The sequence below is a fragment of the Electrona antarctica genome, assembly GCF_951216825.1.
Source record: "Electrona antarctica genome assembly, chromosome: 19".
NCBI classification, from domain to species: Eukaryota; Metazoa; Chordata; class Actinopteri; order Myctophiformes; family Myctophidae; genus Electrona; species Electrona antarctica.
In genome coordinates, this window is record NC_136800.1 from 18,597,122 (window position 1) to 18,621,186 (window position 24,065).

Consider the following 24,065-nt stretch of genomic DNA (forward strand, 5'->3'; position numbering starts at 1 on the left):
TGTTTGATTTGGTCATGGCACACCTACTTATTCAGAATGTAGGCTATAAGGCTATAGCCATACTTGGCCTACCTACCTTATAACTCGCCGTGGGGCATTCGTTTACCATATCTATTGTTAGGCTGTTATTAGGCCTATAGTATTGTTTGAAATCATGAGGATGTCAGAGACATTTGGACATTAATCTTTTTCTGCTTTCTGAGCATTCGACTCAGCAAAAAACGATTGGCGACAAGATAACATGCAGTCAATTAGACTCGCATATAGGCTATATAGAAATCAGAAGCGAATGTCCACATATAAATGACCACTTTATAACGAACGAATACAAAAAAAGTTATAACGTGTATAGACGACGTGTAAATCGAACGTATATAAGACCGATCTTCCAGTTAAGTTTTTAAATGGCTCGTTAGAGCCAAAATTATCCCTGTCCCTCAGCCATCATTGTTGGGCGGACGAACTGAAGGGCACCAGACCGTTAAGTACGAACACAGAGCAGGTGGAATAGGCTAGACAGACTACACCGCGTCTTTGCTCATCTGGAGACAAAGATAAATTGGAGGAAAAACAATGAATGTTACCGTGCTATAAACATGCACGGTCGCAAGACTCGCAAGTCGCAACAGGTATTGGACTAATGTATTTGTAATATATTCAAATTAGCCTAAATTGCGCCGTGAAACCACACATGTTTAACCACGCATGCTTAATTTAGTTAAAATATTGATACGACATACAGTTAACGCACAAAATAACTATGGCAATGTATTGACTGCATGCAGGGACGGACAATTCAATTAGGTCGAGCTTTGAATAAGCATAACCACTGTCATCATCAGTCAATGTCATCGTAGGATGAGTAATAGGGTCGTTACTAATGAATTCGATCTGTCACTCATTTGGGAATAATTAAACGACGAAGAGGAACGGAAACAAACCATTAACTTTGTTTATCCAAATTTACAAAACATCGTTTTAACTTATATATTCATGGATTCAATCATTCGATTTCTGAGCCAAAAATACAGCTGCACGTATTTAGAAATAATTTGAGCGGTCGTCTGTCTGTGAAGAAAATCTTTTCCATTTCGTGTGCGAAAGGTATTCTGGACGCTCTTGCAATTATAATGCGATAAAGAAGAGAAAAATACATCTCACCGGTAACAACAGGCACACAGGTTGTCGAGTCCAGACAAACTATAAGGGAACAACCAAATATATCCACGCAAGCCACAAGCAGTCCAATGGAAACGACAGCGGAATACCAATAGAGCGTGCAAAAATGTCCATCCAGCGGCGCGCGGTGACCCTTTTTCTCCCTCAAGAATATTTTCCCCCTTTATATATTTGAGCCTCAATCCTCGCTTTCAAACGCAAGCACGCATGAGTCACATCAGTATTGCCTCCCTCTGGTGCGTAATGAAGCTTCCCTGACTGCCACTGACAGCCAGAAACCACGCCAAGTATAAAAGAAAGGAGTAAGGTGCGTGCGCGCGTGCGTGCGCGCGCGCGCGCGTGTGTGTGTGTGTGTGTGTGTGTGCGCGTGCTCGCGCGCATGAGAGGAGACCATGAGAGTTTAGAGGCTGCATAAGATAACCTTGACAATATAGCAATAAATACATTCAAAGACAGGCACAAATGTTTATATGGGTTTGCAAATGAATGCAGAATTTAGACACATTCATAAATATCTATATGGTCGGGTCCTGTATTGTATTCATTCATACACTGTCATCTTTGACTGCATTATGGGTGGTATTATTTAGGTCATGCTTTGCCACTTTAGAGTTGGACCACTGTAAGGCCTGCCACTATTATTTGTCCACACTTATTTTGTTGGGGCGGCTGTGGCTCAGGAGGTAGAGCAGGTCGTCCAATGATCCATGGGTCGGCGGTTCGAATCCCGGCTCCTCCTGTCTACATGTCGAAGTGTCCTTGGGCAAGACACTGAACCCCAAATTGCTCCCGATGTGCTGGTTGGTACCTTGCATGGCTTCCGCTGCAATCGGTGTATGAATGTGTGTGTGAATGGGTGAATTGATGCACAATCTATGTAAAGCGCCTTGGATAAAGGCGCTATATAAATGCACCATTTACCATTTACCATTTTGTTAGAGTGCCCTTCCCGTCTGCATGTGGTTAAAATCCTTTAAGAAAAAACATCTTTGTTCAAGGAATATTCATACAAGTATTGGGATCTATGAATATGTTAATATCCCATTACGCCCGCACAATCCCATTTGCGTAATAATCCACCATAATTACAATAAACAAAGGAATCACATCCTCATTGACCAATACGTCATTGGTCAATGAGGTCTGTGATATGAGCCTGTAATATCAATCTCAGTCATGTTGCCGGTCTCAAACCATGGATCCATGGAGTGCCATCACGTTTACTATCTATCTGTAGCCTATACATCACGCTATAGAGTCTATAAGGGGTGGTCATGGTCTGCATGTGAATGGCCATCTTTCCACACATAATGGCAAACACATGACTGCATGCCATGGTCACAAGATGGATTAATCTCTCTGGTGCCCCAAAACATACCTCTATAATGCCAGGTTTCAATACGTATACTCAACACGCCATATCAGCGCAGACGTTTTGTTTCCATATAGGCAGGTATCCCGACAATCGAGGTCCCTGGAGGTCCCCCGCCCCCCCCTAGTTGAGTTCCAGGAAGGCACGCAGGGCAAGCCAGAATGGTGACGTGTAATGCTGACGTGTAATGCCGACTACTGATTGGTTAGAGAATCCATGTGTCATCAGAGAACACAGTGCAACAGCTTCACCTTGGGACAGATTTCAGTTGGCGAGTCGTGGTTGCTATGGCCGGACTTTGCTTTAAGTATTTTTGCATCTGTGTGGAATGTGGATGTCTCCCGTCCTGTGTGTCTAATTGCTCGTGTTAGAAATCAGTTCAAGTAGACTGCAATTTGTTTGTCAGTGAAGCACCAAGCACCCACCTCCAAGCACAGACAAATGCCACTTTATTGCGTGATGTCTCCTATGTGTAATTGCTTGTGTAGAAATGGGTGAGATTAGAACACATCCTGTCAACATGTGTGTCTATAGCATAGAGCTGTAGATGTTACATTTATCAAGATTAAAATGTAATAATAACACTTTTCATGACAAACCCTTTGGTCTCAGGTTTGCTCTCACGTCTGCAGGAATCAAGGAACCCATGAAGTAAAGAATAAATACTTTATTTATGGTAAATGTATTGTATTATAGTGACCAAGAGCCATGGTCTATGACAGTGGTTCCCAAAGTGGGGTCTGGGGACCCCTAGGGGTCCTTGAGGGAGTTCCAGGGGGTCCCCAGCTAAATGATAGTGTGGAACCAAATGGACCCTTATGGTCAGTAAACCCTATAACGGGTCCATTTGGTTCCATTTGTACTCTCAGAGTTAAATTAACATTGATGATTGTACAATATAAATTGGGGTCTCAGAGATAGAAATGCCATTAAATGGGGGTCCGTAGACTAATGCATGCATGTCAAACTGGGGATCCTTGAAATTAAACGGGTTGAGAATCACTGCTAGAGCCGTAAAAAATCTTCTCTCTCTCTTTGGGGGTCCTTGACATGAAAAAGTTTGGGAACCAAATATGAAACCTGTATCTGTATGTCTGTATTTGAGGAGTGTGGCAGAGTCAGTAACATAGTTAGAAAAAGGACCCAAGACATGCAGCAACAGCAGAGTTACAGCATGGATAGGTGAGAGGGAGGACACAGTTTGTGTCTGATCCCCTGATTCACCCGCTCTTCATCATCCTCTGACGAGGAGGAGGAAGATGAAGAGTAGAGGGCGGAAGAAGAGCTGCCTGAGCTCCTGGTTGACTCGTCATCGCTACTGGATTCCTCTGAATCAACTTCATCTCGTGAATCTGAGTCGTTTTCATCATCATCGTCATCATCGTCATCATCATCATCATCATCATCATCATCATCATCATCATCATCATCATCATCATTATCATCATCATCGTCATCGTCACCCTCGCCCTTACTTTGTTCCTCCTCTTGCTCTGTTGAAAGAGAACACAATGTAAATGTAAGTAAAAGGTGTTTGGGAAGGTGCAACAGCATTTATTCACAAACTAACTGTCAAGATAATAACAGGATGCATCACGTCACGTTGTTAGCTTGAAAATAATTAATTTTCAGCAAGCCACTGCTGTGTGATGATAGGCTTTCATTTCTCTATCTTGTTCCAAATAACTGCAACTTCACCATTGTCTGCAGTCTGCACCATCATACGGATCAGGTTAATGAATCCATATAATACATTCCTAAAGCTGTTATTATTTATTTTTTCTGAGTAAAAACTCACACATAGGCCTGTAATATAATATAGGCATACACAGAGTACATATAGAGTTTTGAATCCACAACTGAGTGGCGAGTCGGGTTGCCGTAATTAATTAGTAACCTTGCAATTAGAGACTATGGAAATTGTGTTTAACATCAAGCTTGGCTAAAAACATGGTGGCTGCATTGACAGATGGGGGACAGCTCTGAGTGGTAGGCAAGCTGCAAGGAAGAATGTGTGAGTCTCAAGTTTCTTGTGAGAGCTCACTATTCCAGTGTCCCTTTCAGCACCATGGACAGCGTCCATCCCAATCATCTGGGGAGGCAGCCAAGTAAGCTGCATCCCTGTGATTGCCAAGGTTATTAAATAAGGTTAGGAAGCTAAGACCGTACGGTGGACTCCATGTTGCTCCCTGGAAGGAAAGAAACATGCACAATGGGCTATATGCAGCCAACACTTCCGCGTTCAGCTTCCTTGGTCTCAACTGCACATGTTTCTTTCCTTCCAGGGAGCAACATGGAGACCACCGTATGGTCTTCGCTTCCTGTCCTATTTAAATAGTCCTTGGTGATTGCTCACAACCTACTAGAAGAAAGGGAAGTGAACTCCAGCTGGGAAAAAGCGAGCTGGAGTATCATGAGCTGTGAGTAAAAAGAATACGGTTGCATGTGAATTAGTCGCATATGACTATGATCTGAGATCTGAGATCCCCAGATCTCTGTCTAGTAATAGGCCTACCTAAATTCAATGTGTCCACTAAAACAGAATTGAAACAATTCATAGCAACAACTGCATAACCAATGCAGACTTTAGGGTAGTCCTCCATATTGGGACAGTATCAGGATTGGTTTCTAAAGTAGTGGACATAGGGTTGGTTATTGACATTCTTCTTGCCAATACATTTAGATTTAGAAATGCCCCGCACAGCCCCAGGCCAACCCCCATCTCCTCCTCTCATTCCTACCTGAACCTCCAGCATACTAATGATTGATACCACAAATGGAAAGAATTGTTGTCAGTGAAGGACGGGAATAGCCTAATGTTACTGTGAATAGAAAGTCTGCCCTAAAATAATCGGAGTCCCAGTAAAGGGGCTTGTGCTCCCTTTGAGAGAAACAGGTGGCCCAGAAAGCAAAAGGAATAATTAGCCAGTCTGGCCATGTTCTGTCCAGTGAATTCACCGTACTGCCCTAAGGCCAGCTTTAATGTTCCTCATAGGAGAACAAACCGCTACCGCTTAAAGGCTATAATAGGTATAGTCATTTAAAATCACTGTGACATTCCTTAGACTCTGTTTTATGAACTACGATAACATTTTATTTTATAGTTTTATTCAATAATATACAGTTAGTATATATTTTTACTTTGTTTATTATGATGTATAAAATAGGGCTCAAGTGGTTAAAGTTCACTTTTTGTGATTAATGGAGTCGTCTGATTAGAAGCCATAGAATCGAGAACCCAGATTTTCATAACAATTGGTGGGAACGATGAGTAGGCAACCTTTGGGTCAAAAAATTTAAATGTCAACGTATCCAAAGTCAAAACATAATCGGCCAGATCTCTGGAATGGAAAGGTGCCATGCAGTACTTTGTGTGGGAAGGGGAAGCGTTTTCTTTACTTATACAAGTATGTGGTGCTTAACTCACCACTGGCAGAAGTCAGGACCAGGCATTTATATAGTATGCACAAAAGCATGCTTACGTAAATGCCTATTATGCATATGAAAATAGCAAAGGTTCACCTTCCAACAGCTTCTCTTGGATCAGCGGGAGGAACTGCTTGGCCTCAGGATTCTCTGGCTCGTAGACGAGGACTGGAGCGAGAAAAATACATTAGTCTCATAACATTGACAGGTGGAGTTTTATTGACTGACAGGACACTGATGCAAAACCACATACTCATCTGACACAGTTTGCTCGCCAGCTGAAAATCTCTCAGCATCACAGCTTGGAGGAACTGAAAGAACATGTGAGCTTTGATTTCATTACATGATGACAGAATCATGTAATGTAGGTGATTCTCAACCTTTTTAATTTGCAAGGACCCCCAGTTTGATATGCTTTAGGATTAGGCCAACCATTTTATATAATTTTGACCATAATATTCACTTTACAATCCTCAGTGTTAATTTAACTCTGACAGTTAAAGTCCTGTAAGCGTCCATTTGGTTGCTAAATACCCATCATTTATCTAGGGACCCCCTGGAGCCCTGTGAAGGACCCCATGTTGAGAACCAGTGCTATAGATGAGTAGTGAGTTGGTTCACCTCAGCCATGAGCTCCAGTGGAGCCCTGTGGCCTTCGTATTCATCCTCGTCATCCTCTTCCCCACTCTGTTCCTCCTCCTCCTCACATGGCTCAGGTACGGGGAGGGGCTCAACGGGCGGGGATGCATATACTTTCTCTCCTGGAAATAAATGTTTGTTATGGATCCATTCTTTTTTTTAATCACTTTATAATTGTTTTGTTGTTGGCACTGCTTGTTTGTAATTTGAGGTATAATTTAAAATCTGTTAATTTGTTTGCTTTCAACTTCAATGTCAATTTATTTATAATTTGTTTTCCCTATACCCTTGTCTACCCCAAGAGGCTTTTATTTCTGCCAGTAAATAAGAATTTGTTCTTAATGACTTGCCAGGTTAAATAAAGGTTATAAAGTGTTCTCTGCTCCATACCTGTCTGAGTTAAGTCTGATGGCCGCTGTGGCCTTTGGGGGCTTTTCATTTTCAGGTCCTGAATAGGTGCTGCTGTTTCTTCAACCCTGTAATCAGGTTTATGGTTGTGAGACTTGATAGGGCGTTTATATGATTAATTGCTCTTACTGTTGCGGCCTATCAAAATGTGCACACTCATACAAACCCTGCTGTGATGTTGAGGGTTTCCTCTGTTGCAGCAGTCTCTGTGGAAGGACAGAATGTGAAAAATACCTCAGTCCAGAAACACCCCTGTCATTCATTTGATATTGCAATAAATGGTATTAGGTTTATATTAAAGATCCATTTTCAACACACACATGCACACACAAATGTGCACACACATGCACACACAAATGTGCACGCACGCACACACACACACACACACACACACACACACACACACACACACACACACACACACACACACACACACACACACACACACACACACACAGACACACAGATATATAAAAATACGATTATTTTTTTAAATGTGTTTCTAAATTATTTGATTAATCAAAATAATAAATAGAATAGAATAGAATGAATATCGAAAATAATTGATAGTTGCAGCCCTACTGCAAACCTCTGTAATTCCACAGAGATGAATACCAATGACAACCTTGTCAGACAAGCCACCCCCACCACCCTAAAGGACTTAATAATATTATAGAATAGGCATGACTGTGTTCATACCTCCCGCACTCTGTTCTTCAACTGTCACAGACACAGAACCCTGAACAAAAGAAATCCAGTGGTACATTAAGTGCAATATTGGAACAAACTCTTACTGTCAGAAAAGTTACAATTTAGGTTAGAGTAAGACTAGAAAATGCGCAATGAACCCTTACCCAAGTCAACCAACAATAGGGTGAGTGGATTAAATGAATCAGAGTGCTAATAAAAGAAGTGTGGTGTGCTACATAGTAACCAGTGACTTTGATTTATCAATAATTTTCTAGTCTTACCCAGGATTTGAACCAAGGCACATTACAGAACAAATATTTACCACTCTGCCAACAAGGCATTCTCGTTTGGATAGGGAAGATATTGTTTTATGAGCTTCAGGCAGTACTTAATCACCCACCTGAACAGAATGCAATGGTGCACGGACAGGAACACTCCTATATTGGACAAAGGATCATTATTTATGATAATTCTATATGCAATCTCTCTTTGTGTTACAGTATTATTTATATTTGCTCGACTCCTTACCGCCGTTTATTAGTGATGGGTTTTTGTCCTGCAGTGTCTAGGATACAATAGTACAACAGCTTAGTATGAAATATTAATAACCAGATCTAAGAATGCATCATCAGAGAAGAAAAGCAACTGTGTTGAAGTCTGAATGAGTTCTCTTTACCATAAGGTGTGTTGGTTTCAGCGCGTGGTGAGATCAATGATGATGTCAGCTACATTCATGTGTGAAGAAAACACAATTATTTTCTACAAATATGTCAGAGTATATCGTCCACAGCTAGAGAGGGGGTACTATTGTGCATGTAAACAGGAGATATTTTGGGTGCTGGGCATTCTATGGCACCACCATCCACCTCACACCAAGTTCAAACTTAGCTTAGTTATAGCTTAAATGGCTATGCATTGAATGCATACAGTAATACGCCATTTAAGCTATAACTATAGGCCAAGTTAGGCCTTAGTGTGAGGTGGTGCAACTGTCTCCTCAGCCGTGCGAGGCTACATGCGAGGCCATAACGTGCGGTACAGTGCTGGACTGCTATGGATACTCGGCAATATCAGTTATTGGTTCTATATTGGTCTCAATACCTATAGGCTATTTAAAATGAATTTCTCTATGTCAGAAATTATATTTATTTATTAAGCTAGTATTTATACATGTGACGTTCAAGAGCACTGGTTTTCAACGTGACCCATGGGTTCTTTGGGGGGAGGGGAGGGGGGTTCTAACATCAAATTAATTAATAGTATAGCCGATCTACAAGCTCACAGCGGTCGTGACTCGTGATATGATGTGACACATTTTGAGCTTGTAGATTGCCATTGGCAATGGTTTTTTTATGTTGACAAATGACAAAATCTTCTCATGTACCTGGCACAAATTATTTTCAGATGGGGGTGAGGGGGTCCACGGGAACCACTGCTCTTATCACATCTATAGGCCTGGCCTCTTATGATCCTCAGAAAAACGTAAAATTACCTGCTTCTGTGAAACCTTGGATGATCTCCCCAAACATTCTAGCCTATAGGCACATGAAGAGAAATTAGATCAGTTTAAGCTCATATGGTATTGTTTATTTTTTTCATGAACTCTATAGTAGCTTAATAATTGTGTAGTAGGACCTAGCCTAAGCTACACAATGTTTAAGTCAGTTGTGTTGTGTCTAATGCTTGCTGACAGATGTATTTAGGATCTTTAGTGGTAAAATGTGCTTCATTGATAGGCTACATTGTGTCTGTCAGCGCTTTTTGTAGGCCCATTGTAGCTGGGCCTACAAAAAGTTATCATCATCTTATAGATCTAGTCTAGAGTTAGGCTTTGCTCACCTGCTCATGAGGAAAAAGAACGCAAGACTGGGTGCCTTAAATTCTAACACTATTTCACAGAATGAAACGTTATTTCATAAGTTTAAGTTTAAGTATTTAGTTTAATAGTTGTCTGTCCACTAGCTCGGGCGATACAAGGAACCAGGCATGTAACCGGAGTCTGTCCGGAGAGAAAACAAACTCTTGTCGCCATAGAAACGATGTCCCTCCCTCCCTCTTTGTTACGCGGTAGTTTGGCCTAGATCCCATAGCCGGAGTGATGATCACGCTGGTTCTGGTTGTCACGGCAACAGCTGACGACTGACAGCGGATAGACTGTCTACCGTAGGCACATAAACATTGTGGGCACCTCAATGTTAAATTGCCATTGTTTCAAAACAAAATGTAGGAAAAATAAGAATAAGCTTATAAATGGTCGGAATGAATGTATAATATTATAATATAGGTCTAATAAAGTGTAGCCTAAATGTTTTGAACATACATGGAGTGGCACGGACTGACTGGTAGTCTACATCAAATCAAATCAAAATGTTATGCCCAAAATGACTGGCATGGGAAGTAGGGTGCTGAGGGCGCTGCAACACCCTCTGGTGGTGGGGGGGGAAGAACTTTTTATTTTTTGTAGAATTTATTTTCTTTCTTTTTATCAGCTTGCAAAGCTGATCAAGTACTAGTAGTGATGTAGTGGCGAGATTTTCACGTTTGGCTAGCCACTATCTAAGTCTAAGCCAATGGGAGACTAAAACTATACGGCCAATGGGACACTACAGCTCTCCTCCCCCACCGCACCATGACTAGAGACTGCAAACGGACTACAGAAAGCCCCTCAAGTATACACTACACAAATTACAAATATATCTATTACAACAATAATATATTTAACTTTGGGGAATAAAATACATGTTGAAAAAGGTGTTTGTTTTGAGTAATATGTGTTGCTCAGGTAGAGGCAATGCAGGAACCAGCGTGACACAGGAACCTGTTAATGGTTGCCTCTGTTCACATTTGAGCTGGAGAGGAGAGCGTGTTGCAAACTCATCTAATAAACTATTGCCCGGTTGGATAAATTCATGGGGAAAGGGAAGGCAGTTCAAGGCACTTAATTTCTCCCAAATATAGGTAAGACATAGGCTACATTATTGTTTATTGCTGCTGCTGCTGCTGCTTCTGCCGCCGTGCAGAAATGGGGTGTTAAAGTGTGCGTGTTGTGTGCATAATACACAGGCTCTTTAATTTCCAATACAAGTAACACAGACTGTTGGTGAAGTAGAACACTGTCTTTGTAGTATGTGTGTATGCTGCGCTACGTGCTAAATATCCCATTTTACGCCAACGTGTGGAGAGAAAAAACTGCTTATGTTTTGTATCTTGTTGCTGATATTAAAAATCACACCCGTGTGAAGTGAGGGGCGCTAATATATCAAAGTCTAACTCATGTTGATTACGTGATGTAATGGTGATGTAAAACAAAGGTGCCAACACAAACATTAAACACCATTAACAATAAAGAGAAAATATGACGTAAGGACATTTCTTCCTTTTTTTTTTGTCATCAAAGTTTTTTAATGATTTTACAATAAAGCATACAAAATACACATGACTTACACAAAAGAAAGAGACAAGAAAAACACACAAAAAACAAAAAACAAAACTAGCAGTCAAAAAAGAAAAACCCCAATGGACAACACCCCTCCACATTCTGTTGTTGACAATAGTGATTATATCCGTAATGTATTACCAATTACAAATTGTTAATGCAACAATCCTTTAATATACAAATAAAAGTAGTCCCATATTTCATGGAACTTCCCTTTGACATTGTTCCTCCTGGCAATTGAGTATTCGAAGGATGCAGTTTCCGTCATAAGTTGAGTCCAGCCTGTGATCTCTGGCGTAACAGAGCTCTTCCAGTTTCTCAAAATCAACCTGGCTGCCGTGATAAGACCTGCGGTCACCAATGCATGTTGTGCCTTGGTGACCCCCTGTGGCAGCACTGTGCGATCACCCAAGAGACATAACCTCGGGCATTCTGGTAGTATTAGCCCCATCCAGTCTCCAAGTTTCCCCAGTACCTCTTTCCAGAATGGTATAACCACAGGACATTCCCAAAAAGCATGTAAAAATGTACCATTTTCCCCTTTACATTTCCAACACCGTTTGTCTTCCACCAAGCCCATCCTAAACAGTTTCACAGGGGTATAGTAGAATCTATGTATAATTTTGTAATGTGTAAATTTGCTTTTAATATCCCTAGTGGCCCACCCAACTTTGGAAATTATATTTGACCATTTCTCTTCACTTATTTCACATCCTAAATCCCTTTGCCATATTAATCTAAGATTTTCAGTCTTTGCACTTTGTAATTCCATTACATTTTTGTAGATTATTGAGGCCCTATGCATTGTTGGTGGCCAGTCAAAAATAGTTTTCAACATATTAGATTCCTCTATACCCCTGTTAAGGTTGAACACACTTCCAACACTACTTCTTAGTTGAAGATATTTCCAAAATTCACCCCTACCCATCAGGTTAAATTGATTCCCCAACTCCTGATATGACTTAAAAGTTGCATCCAAATATAAATCATCAATTACACCTATGCCATTTCTTTGCCAAGGCTCCCAGCAGAATGAATGTTTACCTATCGAGATGCGTGGATTATCCCATATAGAAGAATATCCCTGTTTATATTGGGATTTCCCCATCAGCCTATGGACCTCAGACCATACCCAATGGGAATGTTTCAAAATGGGACACTTCCCCCCTTCTACCATTCTAATCTGAGAGAGAACCTGTATGGGCTTGAAAGGAGCCACCATAGACGTTTCTATCTTTACCCAGTCCAGTTGGTTATCCCCTTCAGCCCAATGCCTCGCTAGTTTAGACAATTCAAAAGATAGATTATACATTTCTACATTCGGAAGAGCCAAGCCGCCACACTCCCTAGGGGAACACATTTTTTTAATATTAATCCTTGGCTTTTTCCCATTCCACAAATAATCTCTCACCATCTGATTATATTGTTTGTATATCCCACTAGGAATAGTCAGTGGTAGCATCATTGATACATAGTTAAATTGTGGCGCTATAACCATCTTAATAGTATTAACTTTGCCCCATAAAGTAAGATTAATTATTTTCCACCTTTCCAAATTGTTTTTCATCTCTTGAAGTAGTGGTGCAAGATTCATTTCTATTATATCTGTCAACTCAGCACTTAGCTTTAGACCCAAATACTTCATTCCCACTGGTATCCATCTAAATGGAAAACTGGAAACCTCTGACCGGGCACACGACCTAGACACAGGCATCACCTCTGACTTCTGCCAATTGATTTTATACCCAGATATTTGAGAGAACATTTCAATCTTATTAAGAATTATGGGAATAGAGGTAGCAGGATCCGACACCAGTACCAAGATGTCATCCGCATATAAAAATAGCTTATGTTCCGCACCCCCACCCCACACACCTTTAATACCTGCATCTGCTCTTAAAGCCACAGCCAACGGTTCGAGAAATATGGTGAAGAGTAGCGGACTCAATGGATCCCCCTGTTTCTGGCCTCTCGTGAGCCCAAAGAGCGGGGATTTCATACCATTCGTCAAGACAGATGCCTTAGGGGACAAGTATATAATCTTTATCCACTTTATGACATTTCTTCCTTCATTGTCAATGGCGTTTACAAAACAAACATTGAACTAAAGACAAACATTAAACCTGTGTATAGGAGGCCCTCAAAAATGAATACAAAATCTTCATCTAAATCTAAAACCAGAGGTTGCCCATTGCCCTAGCCAATCACTGCAATCTGTACATCTGGGCTATGGGGTTTGCCTTTCTCTGAACTATAGTTACCTCAATCCCCGTTTCATGTCCACTATAATTCATCTAATAAGTAGCTGTAACTGCTACATTAGCTGCTCATACGTCGATAGACTGCCCTCAGCCTTCAATCAGGGTGTGCATGGGTGTGTGGACGAGGTGCCGCTGGGTTGAGGTTTCCTTTAGGCTTTAACCCTTCATGGTTCTTCTAGGCCAGTGTTTCTCAAAGTGCGGTCCGCGGACCCCCAGAGGTCCTTGAGTGTGTACCAGGGGTCCCCCAGCTAAATGATTGACTATATAGTACTGGATGGACACTTATGGGGCTGTAACTGTAGCTGTTTAACTGTAGTTAAATTAACATTGAAGATTGTACAGTGTAGACCAGGGTTCCAGAGATGAAAATGGTATGCAATGGAGTCTGTGGCCTAATCCTAATCAATGCATCAAACTGGAGGTCCTTGAAATGAGAAAGGTTGAGAAACACTGTTCTAGGCTATCTACTACGCAAACTATGAGATTGACAGGCATGGCAGCCAGACTACTAAATTAATAACATGATTGACAGGTTGGTTCATTATCTCATTTGGTTTGAGACAGTGGTATGAAAAGAGTTAGGATATTTTTGGACAATTGAATGGCCTTCTCTTTGAGTGAGGACCCCCCAACTCTCTCTATCTCTCTGTCTATCCCATTCACCCCCCCCCCCCCCCCACCCCACCCCCAACTCACACACACACACACACACACACAAACACCACCCACACGTCAATTAGCTCTTGCACAAGCCACTGAACCATGTGACTGTGCGCGTGCGTGCGCGTGCATGGACCTGTGCATAAGTAGCCGTGCTTGCATATGTGGGTGCTCACTGCATCGGTTTCCATTGAAGAGCGGAAAGGAGAGAATTCATCTTAAAGGGAAAAGTTGAGCTGTCAGTGCAATAGCAGAAACAAGACACAGAGAGAGGGAAGACAGTGAAATAGAGAGATCTCAGATAACGGCCACAATCATGTCCATGGCTTATTGACTGTCATGGAAGTTACAATCTCCCTGACTGTCAAAGGTCTATCCCTCGGATATATATAACACACACACACACACACACACACACACACACACACACACACACACACACACACACACACACACACACACACACACACACACACACACCCTATAAAAATAACTGCAAAGCAGCATTTGGGGGTTTTCAAGCAGCAGTGGCTCAGGAACTGGAAGGTTCCCAGTTCGATCCCGGCTCCCCCAGAGTTTGTGTCAAAGTGTCCTTGAAACACTGAACCCCTAATTTCTCCCGATAAGCAGGTTATGGTTATGTAAAGCATCTTGCATAAAGGCTCTATATAAATGTACTGTTTACCAGGTGTGAGTGTGACTGTTAGAATTTGAACGCTGACCAAGAGGCCGAGCTAGACCTTTGACAGTTTCGAACTGGTTGGTTCTCATCACGATCAGACAGACGTTCCTTTATTTATAGCCAAATCTGTGCTGGGTCATGTTGACATTTTTGCCAAAACAATTTGGGGATGTTTCAGCACTTTGATTAAACATATATTATATCGTCACTGAGTCGTTGAGACTTATATTATATGGTTCAAAATGTATCGGCTGAAACATAAAATCTGTTGTTAAAGCATCCCCATCAGGTTGATTGGGGTCATATTTGCTACTCATGTAATGCGCACAACTTCCAGTCAATGGTGAGAATTTGTCTCTACCATTTACCATTTTATGAGAATTGGGAAAACTGCAGCAGAAGGAGAAAAATAAATACAAAAACAACAGGGTTTCTTTCAGCCCTCCAGGCTTTAACCCTTAACACATAGTGGGGTGCTGAGCAGACCTCAGCATTCTGCTTATGGCAGGAAGTTGGAACTGGGTCAACCGTCCATCAAATGCCATAATGATTATTTGTCGGTGACATCAATCCACCTTCATCACTGTCTTTTGTTTAATCTGTACAAATATACAGTCTGTATCCCACTCCACGTTTGTAGCACATGAAGCCATGCAGTTATCCTACTATGAATGTGATTGATTGATTGATTGATTGATTGATTGATTGATTGATTGATTGACATCTGTCTAACAGTAGAATATCTGTACAATCAAACTATAAGTATACACTATAGATAGAGTAGATATACTGTAGAGTCAAGCCTACATAATATGCTATCTACATTACATAATTTAACCGTTGCATACGCCTGCAAGGTTGTCGAGGCTATGGCAAGTGCTGCGGGCTAAGGTGGAGTCTGAAGAGGTGAGGTTTCAGACTAGCCTAGTCGATATTGGGAGTGAGTCTGCAGTTCTGATCGCAATGGGAAGTTCATTCCATAATTTTGGAGACAGAAGGGAGAAGAGTCTGGGACATGTGGAGTGTTGTCCCTGATGTTTTAGTGAAGGTTCTGCCAGCCTCCCTGTGTTAGCTGATCTGAGTGAGCAGGGGGGTTGTATAGGGTTGGATCAGACGTTGAAGATATGGGGGTGCCATACCTTTGGTTGTTTTGTAGGCCAACATCAGTGATTTGTACTGCATTTTGAAAGATTAAGGATTCACACTTCTTTATGACAGGTAGGGCATTCCCCATTTGTGTGGCATAGCAGGAGAATGAATTTAACCCCTTGTTTGAGCCAAATCTGTGTTGAATGTGTCAATGTGATTTGTGGATTACACAGGCCACGGCTCTAGTCCGGCAGCCGGGGGTGTGGAGTGGGAAATTTGGTATATAGTTTTTTTTTATTGTCCTAAAATATTGTCTACCGGTATATACATTCATGAATCCACTTGCTGACCGGCTGTCAGCATTGAGCAATTTGTTTTATAGGGGTAAATATGTGACCAACATACCATTAACATCAACATAAGGCAAAAAAATATATATACCAAATTTCCCACTTTAAAAAAACCTGTTGGCTGCCGGACTACTCAGTTTTAGAATGAATAAGCTTTCCTCTGTGGTGTTAAACCTGGTAATGTGAGGTAACCCACTATTATGTGCCCCTCATGTCTCATTTTGGTTAGGTTTGTTTGTCATGCTGTGCAGTTGAGATATGTTCAGTTTGTTTAAGTTGACCTGCTTTGTTCTTGGTCTCAGAATTATTGGTTGTCACATTTTGTTCACTTTAGTTGAAAGAATTCAAGAAAAGAAAACTACACAATTCTCCCTGTGTCTCTCTCTCATGGGCATGCCCATATATGGGCACGACTACTTCAAACTCTGCATGCGTATTACCAGAGGACCAGAGGAAGTGAGTGATATGATCGGATGTCAACGGGTACTACAACAGGTATTGCATAACTGGGCATAAATTATGTGGAAATGTCAATAACACACCAAACTCTTCTGACTGGTAGATTATGTATGTCTGTATGCCACACCTAGCTGTTCCACCTAGTTACACTGTAACATTGCTCTTCTGACTGGTAGATTATGTATGTCTGTATGCCACACCTAGCTGTTCCACGTAGTTACACTGTAACATTGCTCTTCTGACTGGTAGATTATGTATGTCTGTATGCCACACCTAGCTGTTCCACGTAGTTACACTGTAACATTGCTCTTCTGACTGGTAGATTATGTATGTCTGTATGCCACACCTAGCTGTTCCACGTAGTTACACTGTAACATTGCTCTTCTGACTGGTAGATTATGTATGTCTGTATGCCACACCTAGCTGTTCCACCTAGTTACACTGTAACATTGCTCTTCTGACTGGTAGATTATGTATGTCTGTATGCCACACCTAGCTGTTCCGTAGTTACACTGTAACATTAGCTGTCATGTACCTGTGTCAATGTGACCAAGTCAAATTACTGCTCACACTCAGTGTGATTTGCCATTTTGCCAATTGCTTCAGGGCAAACTGAACCTGAACCACTGTCTCTCATCTCTCCTAAATTGTGAGTTTAAATGAAAGATCTCATGTTATCCAATGCCAATTCTGTTGACTTTCTTTCAGTACCTATGCAGAGCTTTGTGTGTCATTGCAATCAGAACTGCAGACTCACTCCCAATCTTCCGCTGCAGTCTGAAAACATCAGACTCCATCTTAGCCCGTAGCACTTGCCCTAGCCTTGACAACCTTACAGGCATATGCAAAGGCTCAATTTATGTAATTAGATAGCATTTTATGTAGACATAGCACTTATAATAATAATATCAATTCTATAGATATTCCACTGTTAGATGGATGTTATACAGTAGGTTCTTAGCTTACGTATGATTCTTGATGACTATTTTTATGTATTTGATGTATTACCATGTGTTGTTCTCTGGATTAAGATGCTAAATGCCTAAATTATAAATTGTCTTTAATTGTATATATTTATAGCAGGGCTATAAATATATACAAATATTACAGTGGAGGATTCATGTCTTGTCCCTATTCCACCTGTGTATAATTGACCCATTCAGTCACGTGAGATCTGATTTTACAATGTCAGTGCATATCCTTGATGTCAAATAAGAAACACTGCGTCACAGATGCTCTGACGCCATTACCTCGTTTTATTATGGGAGCCCACAACAACAGGCCGAAGGATAGAACTTGGAGGTCATCAGCAAACAATGCACAGAAATGTGTGCACACACACAGTCACACCAGGCATATGGAGGCACACCTGCTGTAGAAGGTTGATGGGGAAATATATTCCAGACAGACGACATGATAACAGAATCATTTCACACTTCAGTGATCCGCCCTGCAGCTTCCTTGTGGGTGCGTGTATGTGCGTGTGCGTGCGTGCGCGCACGTGTGTGTCTGTGTGTGTGTGTGTGTGTGTGTGTGTGTGTGTGTGGGTGGGTGTGTGTGTGTGTGTGTGTGTGTGGGTGTGTGTATTATGTGTGTGAGAGTGCTTACACGTGTGTGCCCACAAGCACCCACATGCACATATATTAGGTGTTTGGCGGGTTGCGTATGCACATGTATAAGAGAGACACAGTCTCACAATTTCCCATGTGAGAACTCTGAATCCATTTTGACAGAATGCAGAGAGAGAGAACCACAGGCAAAGGAAAGGGGATTTGAAGAAGAAACCTCCATAATCCACCATCACCGTCACGGTGATGCAAAGCTTAGAGAGGTCTATTTCTGGGAGAACGGAATTAAACAGAACATACAGTACAGTACTGACATCGTTTACGGGCGGAATCATCAAGTGCAAAATAATGAACATCCATCATCCAACAGGGGCTGTTTTTGTTAGTTTCTTGTTATTTCCATGCACGTACTGTACTTACACACACACACACACACACACACACACACACACACATGTTTGTGTTATCTTGTCCTCGGGCACGCATGTTTGTGAAGCATCTGTGCCCTGTGTGCAGGTCTATTGGTGTGATGTGGAGGCTATCCATCCTCCTGTCTCACAGCCGCTGGCAGACTGAAAGCTAATCATAAATGCAAATTACAATCAGAGGAGTTGATCGGCGCTGAAGAGGATAATTACTCCATTATGGCTGGGCTGCGTGTGATGGGGTCACGTGTCACACACACGCGCGCCTGTGTGTGTGTGTGTGTGTGTGTGTGTGTGTGTGTGTGTGTGTGTGTGTGTGTGTGTGTGTAACTTCTATAACAGAAATATGGTGAGAGTGAGTGAGAGAGAATTGTAATCATATGCTTACGTCACAGACTACATAACCAGAGTGCTGCAAGAACTATTCTAAAAATAATAACAGATCAGGGACAACTAATGGAACATCTCACCCATTATTTGAAAGACATGTATGATGTGTGGAATATTGACTTTGTTGTCCAGCAATGTGCGCAAGGAAGCTGCTTTTACAGTACAAGCTGTTCAGTGACTCTTACTTTAAGCTTCATAATTCACTATCAAGTTTCATATCTCGATCTACCATGCAGGCATCTAGTTAGCTCACCAGTACTTTCTGCCCCTGCATCTTTACTTACATAGGTATATGCATGTTGCCATTGGACGTCCTCGAGTCCTGTTCCATGCCCACGTGTTGGTTCCCATCACATCACAAGACCTGCTAGCCATTCACAATGATGTGTTCATTGCCTCATTTAGGTTGATATATAGCACTGCACGCAGCAGTCTGGTGTATATCAATCCATGTTCTTCTGGAGAGCAGGCTTCAGGGTCAGCATTCATAGCTCTATAGCAGACTAGACTACAGTGGAGCTACAGAAGAAGCTGAGCTTGATATGTGTGTTAACTTGGACTTTAAGGTCTTGCTCTGATGGTATTTGAAGTAATTATTGACTCAGTTGTCATTAGAGTTGGATGGTCTAGGAGGATGGTGTAGGACTGACCTTGTGTTTTTAGCATTGGCTTTTTATCTTGAGCATTTGGTTTTTAGCTTGAGCATTTGGTTTTTAGCTTGAGCAATGAGCATTTAGCAGCTCAAGACCAACCATGGTACACGTACTCTCCTCTGGTAAAGAAAGAGTTCCTGTACCTTGCACCACATTGTCAGATAACAGATGGATGTTATCCGCATATTTGTTAACTTACTGCTGGTGAGCAATTCAAGTAAAAAATAATGCAATCTGGGAATTGCAATGCATTTCTATTCGTATTAATTGAGTCACTATGAAGTGTTGTTTGTGCAGTAGTGAGCCAAACCGTCATCCTGTTTATGTGTGTGTATATACATTGGCACATCATTTATTCTGTTTGCTTTATTAAATCAGCTGTCTCATTTGTGTCCTAGTAACAAAAAGCTAAAAGGCTTTCACTGCTAATTTGAATAGCATAACACAGTGGTTTTCAACGCTATTCACATCAAGGCCCATTATTTCTTTGGCATTTGAGCCACAGACCACCATTTCATGAGATTTAGCCTCTCAGTACTTTGAATACTTTGTTGTCGTTGGATAAGATTTTCGTCCACAACGTTGATCAAAATAACGATTCTTCTACATTTCTCTAATTGTGTAGACTTCTTGTAAATGAAGTAATGCAGATGTTTAATAATACTTTAGCTCTTGAGAGCGTACAATGAAATTAAATTGACCCATAAGGGTCCATTTGGTTTCATGGTATACTCTCAAGAGTTAATGATCTAACAAGGGTCCATTTGGTTTTGCCAACTCTCCATCATTTGGGAGGGGACCACCTGGAACCCCCTCAAGGACCACTGGTGGTCCCCGGACCACTGGTTGAAAACCACTGGCATAACAGATGCTTTGCTTTTAATGTGAAATCTATTAAGTAGATGATTTCAGTCTTCAGACACTTTTGCACTTTGTACTTTTGCGTGTATATATATATATATATATACAGTATGTATATATACAGTATGTATATATATATATATATACAGTATGTATATATACAGTATGTGTGTATATATATATAGGGGTGCCTGCGTGAATATGTTTTGCACGTGGGAGTTTCATTTTGCACTGCCTGTGGATCAGCATCATCGTACTCGTTGTAGTCATCCTCATCATCATAATCATCGACGGTGGCGTCTCAACCAGCGCTCCTTTCCGCTTGCCTTCCATCTTTTCTGCCCTATAATTCATTGATTTGCCCATCTGTCTATTTCTCAGCCCATTCATCATTCCCACACTCATCAACTCCTCTCCTTATCTCTTCATTTTCTCTCACTCCATCTCTGTCTCTCCTCTCATCGCTCCTCTCACTGCTCTCCGTTCCGTCTCCTCCTCTCATTCCATCCGTCTGCTTTCTCTCTCAATCTGCTTTTCCTTTTTCCTCTCTTCGCTCAACAGTCTCTCTGCCGCCCGCCTTTGCCGAGTGCGGCGCGCCCATCCGTGGAGAGAGACATTTACATGAGTGAACCTGCGTGTGTGTGTGTGCTTGTGTGCATGTGCGTGCGTGTGCAAACACGTGCATGTGTGAAGAGAAGATGCAGGAGCTCATTCGATTGTTGTGCCTGGACAAAACCTCAATTTCTGTGGCCATAAAAATAAACCTGGAGCTAATGAGATCAGTTAGTTTGAATAAAAAGTACAATAAAATCAAATACTGGGCAATAACCCCCAGTTAAATCAAATTAATTTAACTCTGGGAGTGTAAAACTGCAGGAGCCAAACGAACCCATTACACTGAGGATGTTATACTGCTCTAGTAAGGCATACATACATTATGACTGGAGATGGATATGAATCAATACTGATATTAGGTTTTTCAAAATGCCTTTTCTTTCTTTTCACAGTGTCCATTTAGAAACTTTTTTATTACCATTCAATACATTTTGAGGCCTAGAGAGAGAGAGAGAGAGAGAGAGAGAGAGAGAGATTCCTCAATTGCCAAACATAATTCAGTACAAAATGTTCAAGCTGGGCAGTAAACAGCGTATAGCTGCCTTCAAAAATGGCTACAGTAAAAATATATTATGCATAAAATGACACACACACACACACACACACACACACACACACACACACACACACACACACACACACACACACCCTCCTACAATGAAGGAGAACTGTTTTACTATAAAAGTGAACAAAGTAGCTCCCGAGGGCTACGAAGTTGCACAACAAAGTTAGACAGATGGGCAAAAACAGATGATCTACAAGCTCACAATGCACTGCAATGCGAGGCACTCTGAGTGTGTAGATCAGATATGTTCAGTGCGTATCCATCCTGTGTGTATATGCATTAACACACAGGATGGAAAAGTACGGGAAAAAAGAGTAGTTAAAGTGCTGGCTACATAAATATGCACAGAGATTTTTATTACTATATTTGTGAGTACATTTTCAGTGATTTTATGAATGCCATTTAACAAAAAACAACAAGCATGTTGTGAGCTTGAAGATCATCTATTTTTCAGTGCATGACACCAGCATGCAACTAAGTTTTTATCAGGCGTAACTCTATGTCTAATATAACTGCCCAAACATGTAGTGTTAGTAGGAATAAACACAGAAGCACCCAGGAGGAAGTGAACTATGAAAGGGGAGGAGGGGAGGAGTGTGTCATTCCAAAGCCTATTCCAAAGCCTACACGGGTTGTGCAAGGACGCGCTTTGATTGGCCAGTCGGATCAAGATATGGAATGTCAGACCAGGTCAGCTCCACATATGGAGTTCTAAGGGTGGCAGCGGGGGCAGTGTCTTGAATGTACAGGGTTTGATGTACAGGGTTTGATGAGTAGTCTGGCTAATAAGCCAGAAATCAGCCGTTGGCAAAAACAATTGCCTGTGTGCTATGAGTCTGGCTTATTAGCCAGGCTATTTGATGAGGGCCCAGGTAGGGGCGGGCCTTAATTTTCGGGCCTGTTGAGAACTCTAGTTTTTGCCGTCTGCCAGGCGCTGCCAGGCCTGTCATCAGATTTTTTGAGAATGTTTTTTGAAAGTATTTTGAAAGAGTAATAATGCAAAACAAAATGTTGGAAACAAAAAATAAAGGGACCCATAAAAATGTGTCTACGACCCAACCTTGGGTCCCGACCCCGTGTTTTGGAACCAGTGGTTTATACAGTACGTGTCTTCACAATGCCATCCCTCACTGGTCCCCAGCAGGCTGACAGCTGGGAGGACAAGCACCCCCCATCCCCTCAGTTAATACCTGCAGGTCTCTCTCTGGACAGATTAAAAGTTCAGACAAATGTTTTTGACACACACACACACACACACACACACACACACACACACACACACACACACATACACTCTCTCTCTCTCTCTCTCTCTCTAAACCACGTGGAAAAGGGTGAATTAATTTTGTCACTCGAAGCTGAGCTACACACTGTGGCCTATTTATTTGTTTATTTGTTTATTCATTCATATTAGGCATAAGCCAACACATATCTTTGCTGTCGGGTGGAAACCTTGTATGTCCAAAACCATTTATTTTCAGAATAATAGTGGTGTTCCAATGGATCCAGTTATTGTTCAGTCACACAAGCTTGTGTTAATACTTTTCATTGGTTCAATATTTATTAAAAATAAATCTAAATTAGCAGGTCTGCAAGCTCAAAAAACAATATCCGATCTACAAGCTCACAGCACGTCACAACGTGTTGTGAGCTTGTAGATGGAATTTGTTTTCTGCTTTCGTGTGACACTCCTGTTGCAAAGTATGCCATTCATTTACAAAAAAAAAGGAAAAAATAACATAAAAAGTTTAAATATGGAGATGAGGATTTTGCCCACAAGTGATTATGTAAAGCACCTGCACATTATGCAGATAATAGCTTTCCATGTGGATCATGTAGTAGAACGTGTCGTTTTACAAGACAGGGTCTAATAACAGCACAGCTTCTCTGTGCAGTCTGTAGCCGTGGATAACAAGTTACTAGGTGTGAATTTGTGAATGAAGCAGCAATGACGTGCTAATGAGCTAGTAGTGTGAGTTTAGCAGGGTGAGGTGTATGTAACAGGTAGGGGACAATGCAGGTTTTCCTTCAAAGTAGGGCTGCAACTATTGATTAATTTCTTAGCGATTATTCTAGTGTAAGTAGTTTCCTGCACATCTTTTTTATACATTATTTATACTTATACACTTTAAATGTTTTTTTTTGTGGCTTTCGCCTTTATTTTATATTTTTTATGGAGGGACAGACAGTAGGCTGACAGGAAATGGGGAGAGAGATGGGGGAAGACATGCAGTAAAGGCCGTCGGGATCGGGAGTCGAACCCGCGGCACACTGCCAGACTGGGTTACCAGCCAAGGTGCCTGGACCACTGAGCCATGGCCCAGGCCATACTTTACC

The 24,065-nt window shown here is 41.5% G+C and overlaps 1 protein-coding gene across 1 annotated transcript; it reads right to left on the reverse strand.

Moving 5' to 3' along the window:
* Positions 1-3,718: 3,718 nt before the first annotated feature.
* LOC306943020 (uncharacterized protein) lies at positions 3,719-9,243 on the reverse strand (the record flags this gene model as incomplete). Its single annotated transcript, XM_079529225.1, has 8 exons — positions 3,719-3,979; positions 4,350-4,357; positions 6,074-6,145; positions 6,231-6,288; positions 6,599-6,738; positions 7,007-7,092; positions 8,115-8,151; positions 9,207-9,243. The coding sequence occupies 8 exons, from the start codon at positions 9,241-9,243 to the stop codon at positions 3,719-3,721; spliced, it is 699 nt and encodes a 232-aa protein (XP_079385351.1).
* Between the last annotated feature and the right edge of the window lie 14,822 nt (positions 9,244-24,065).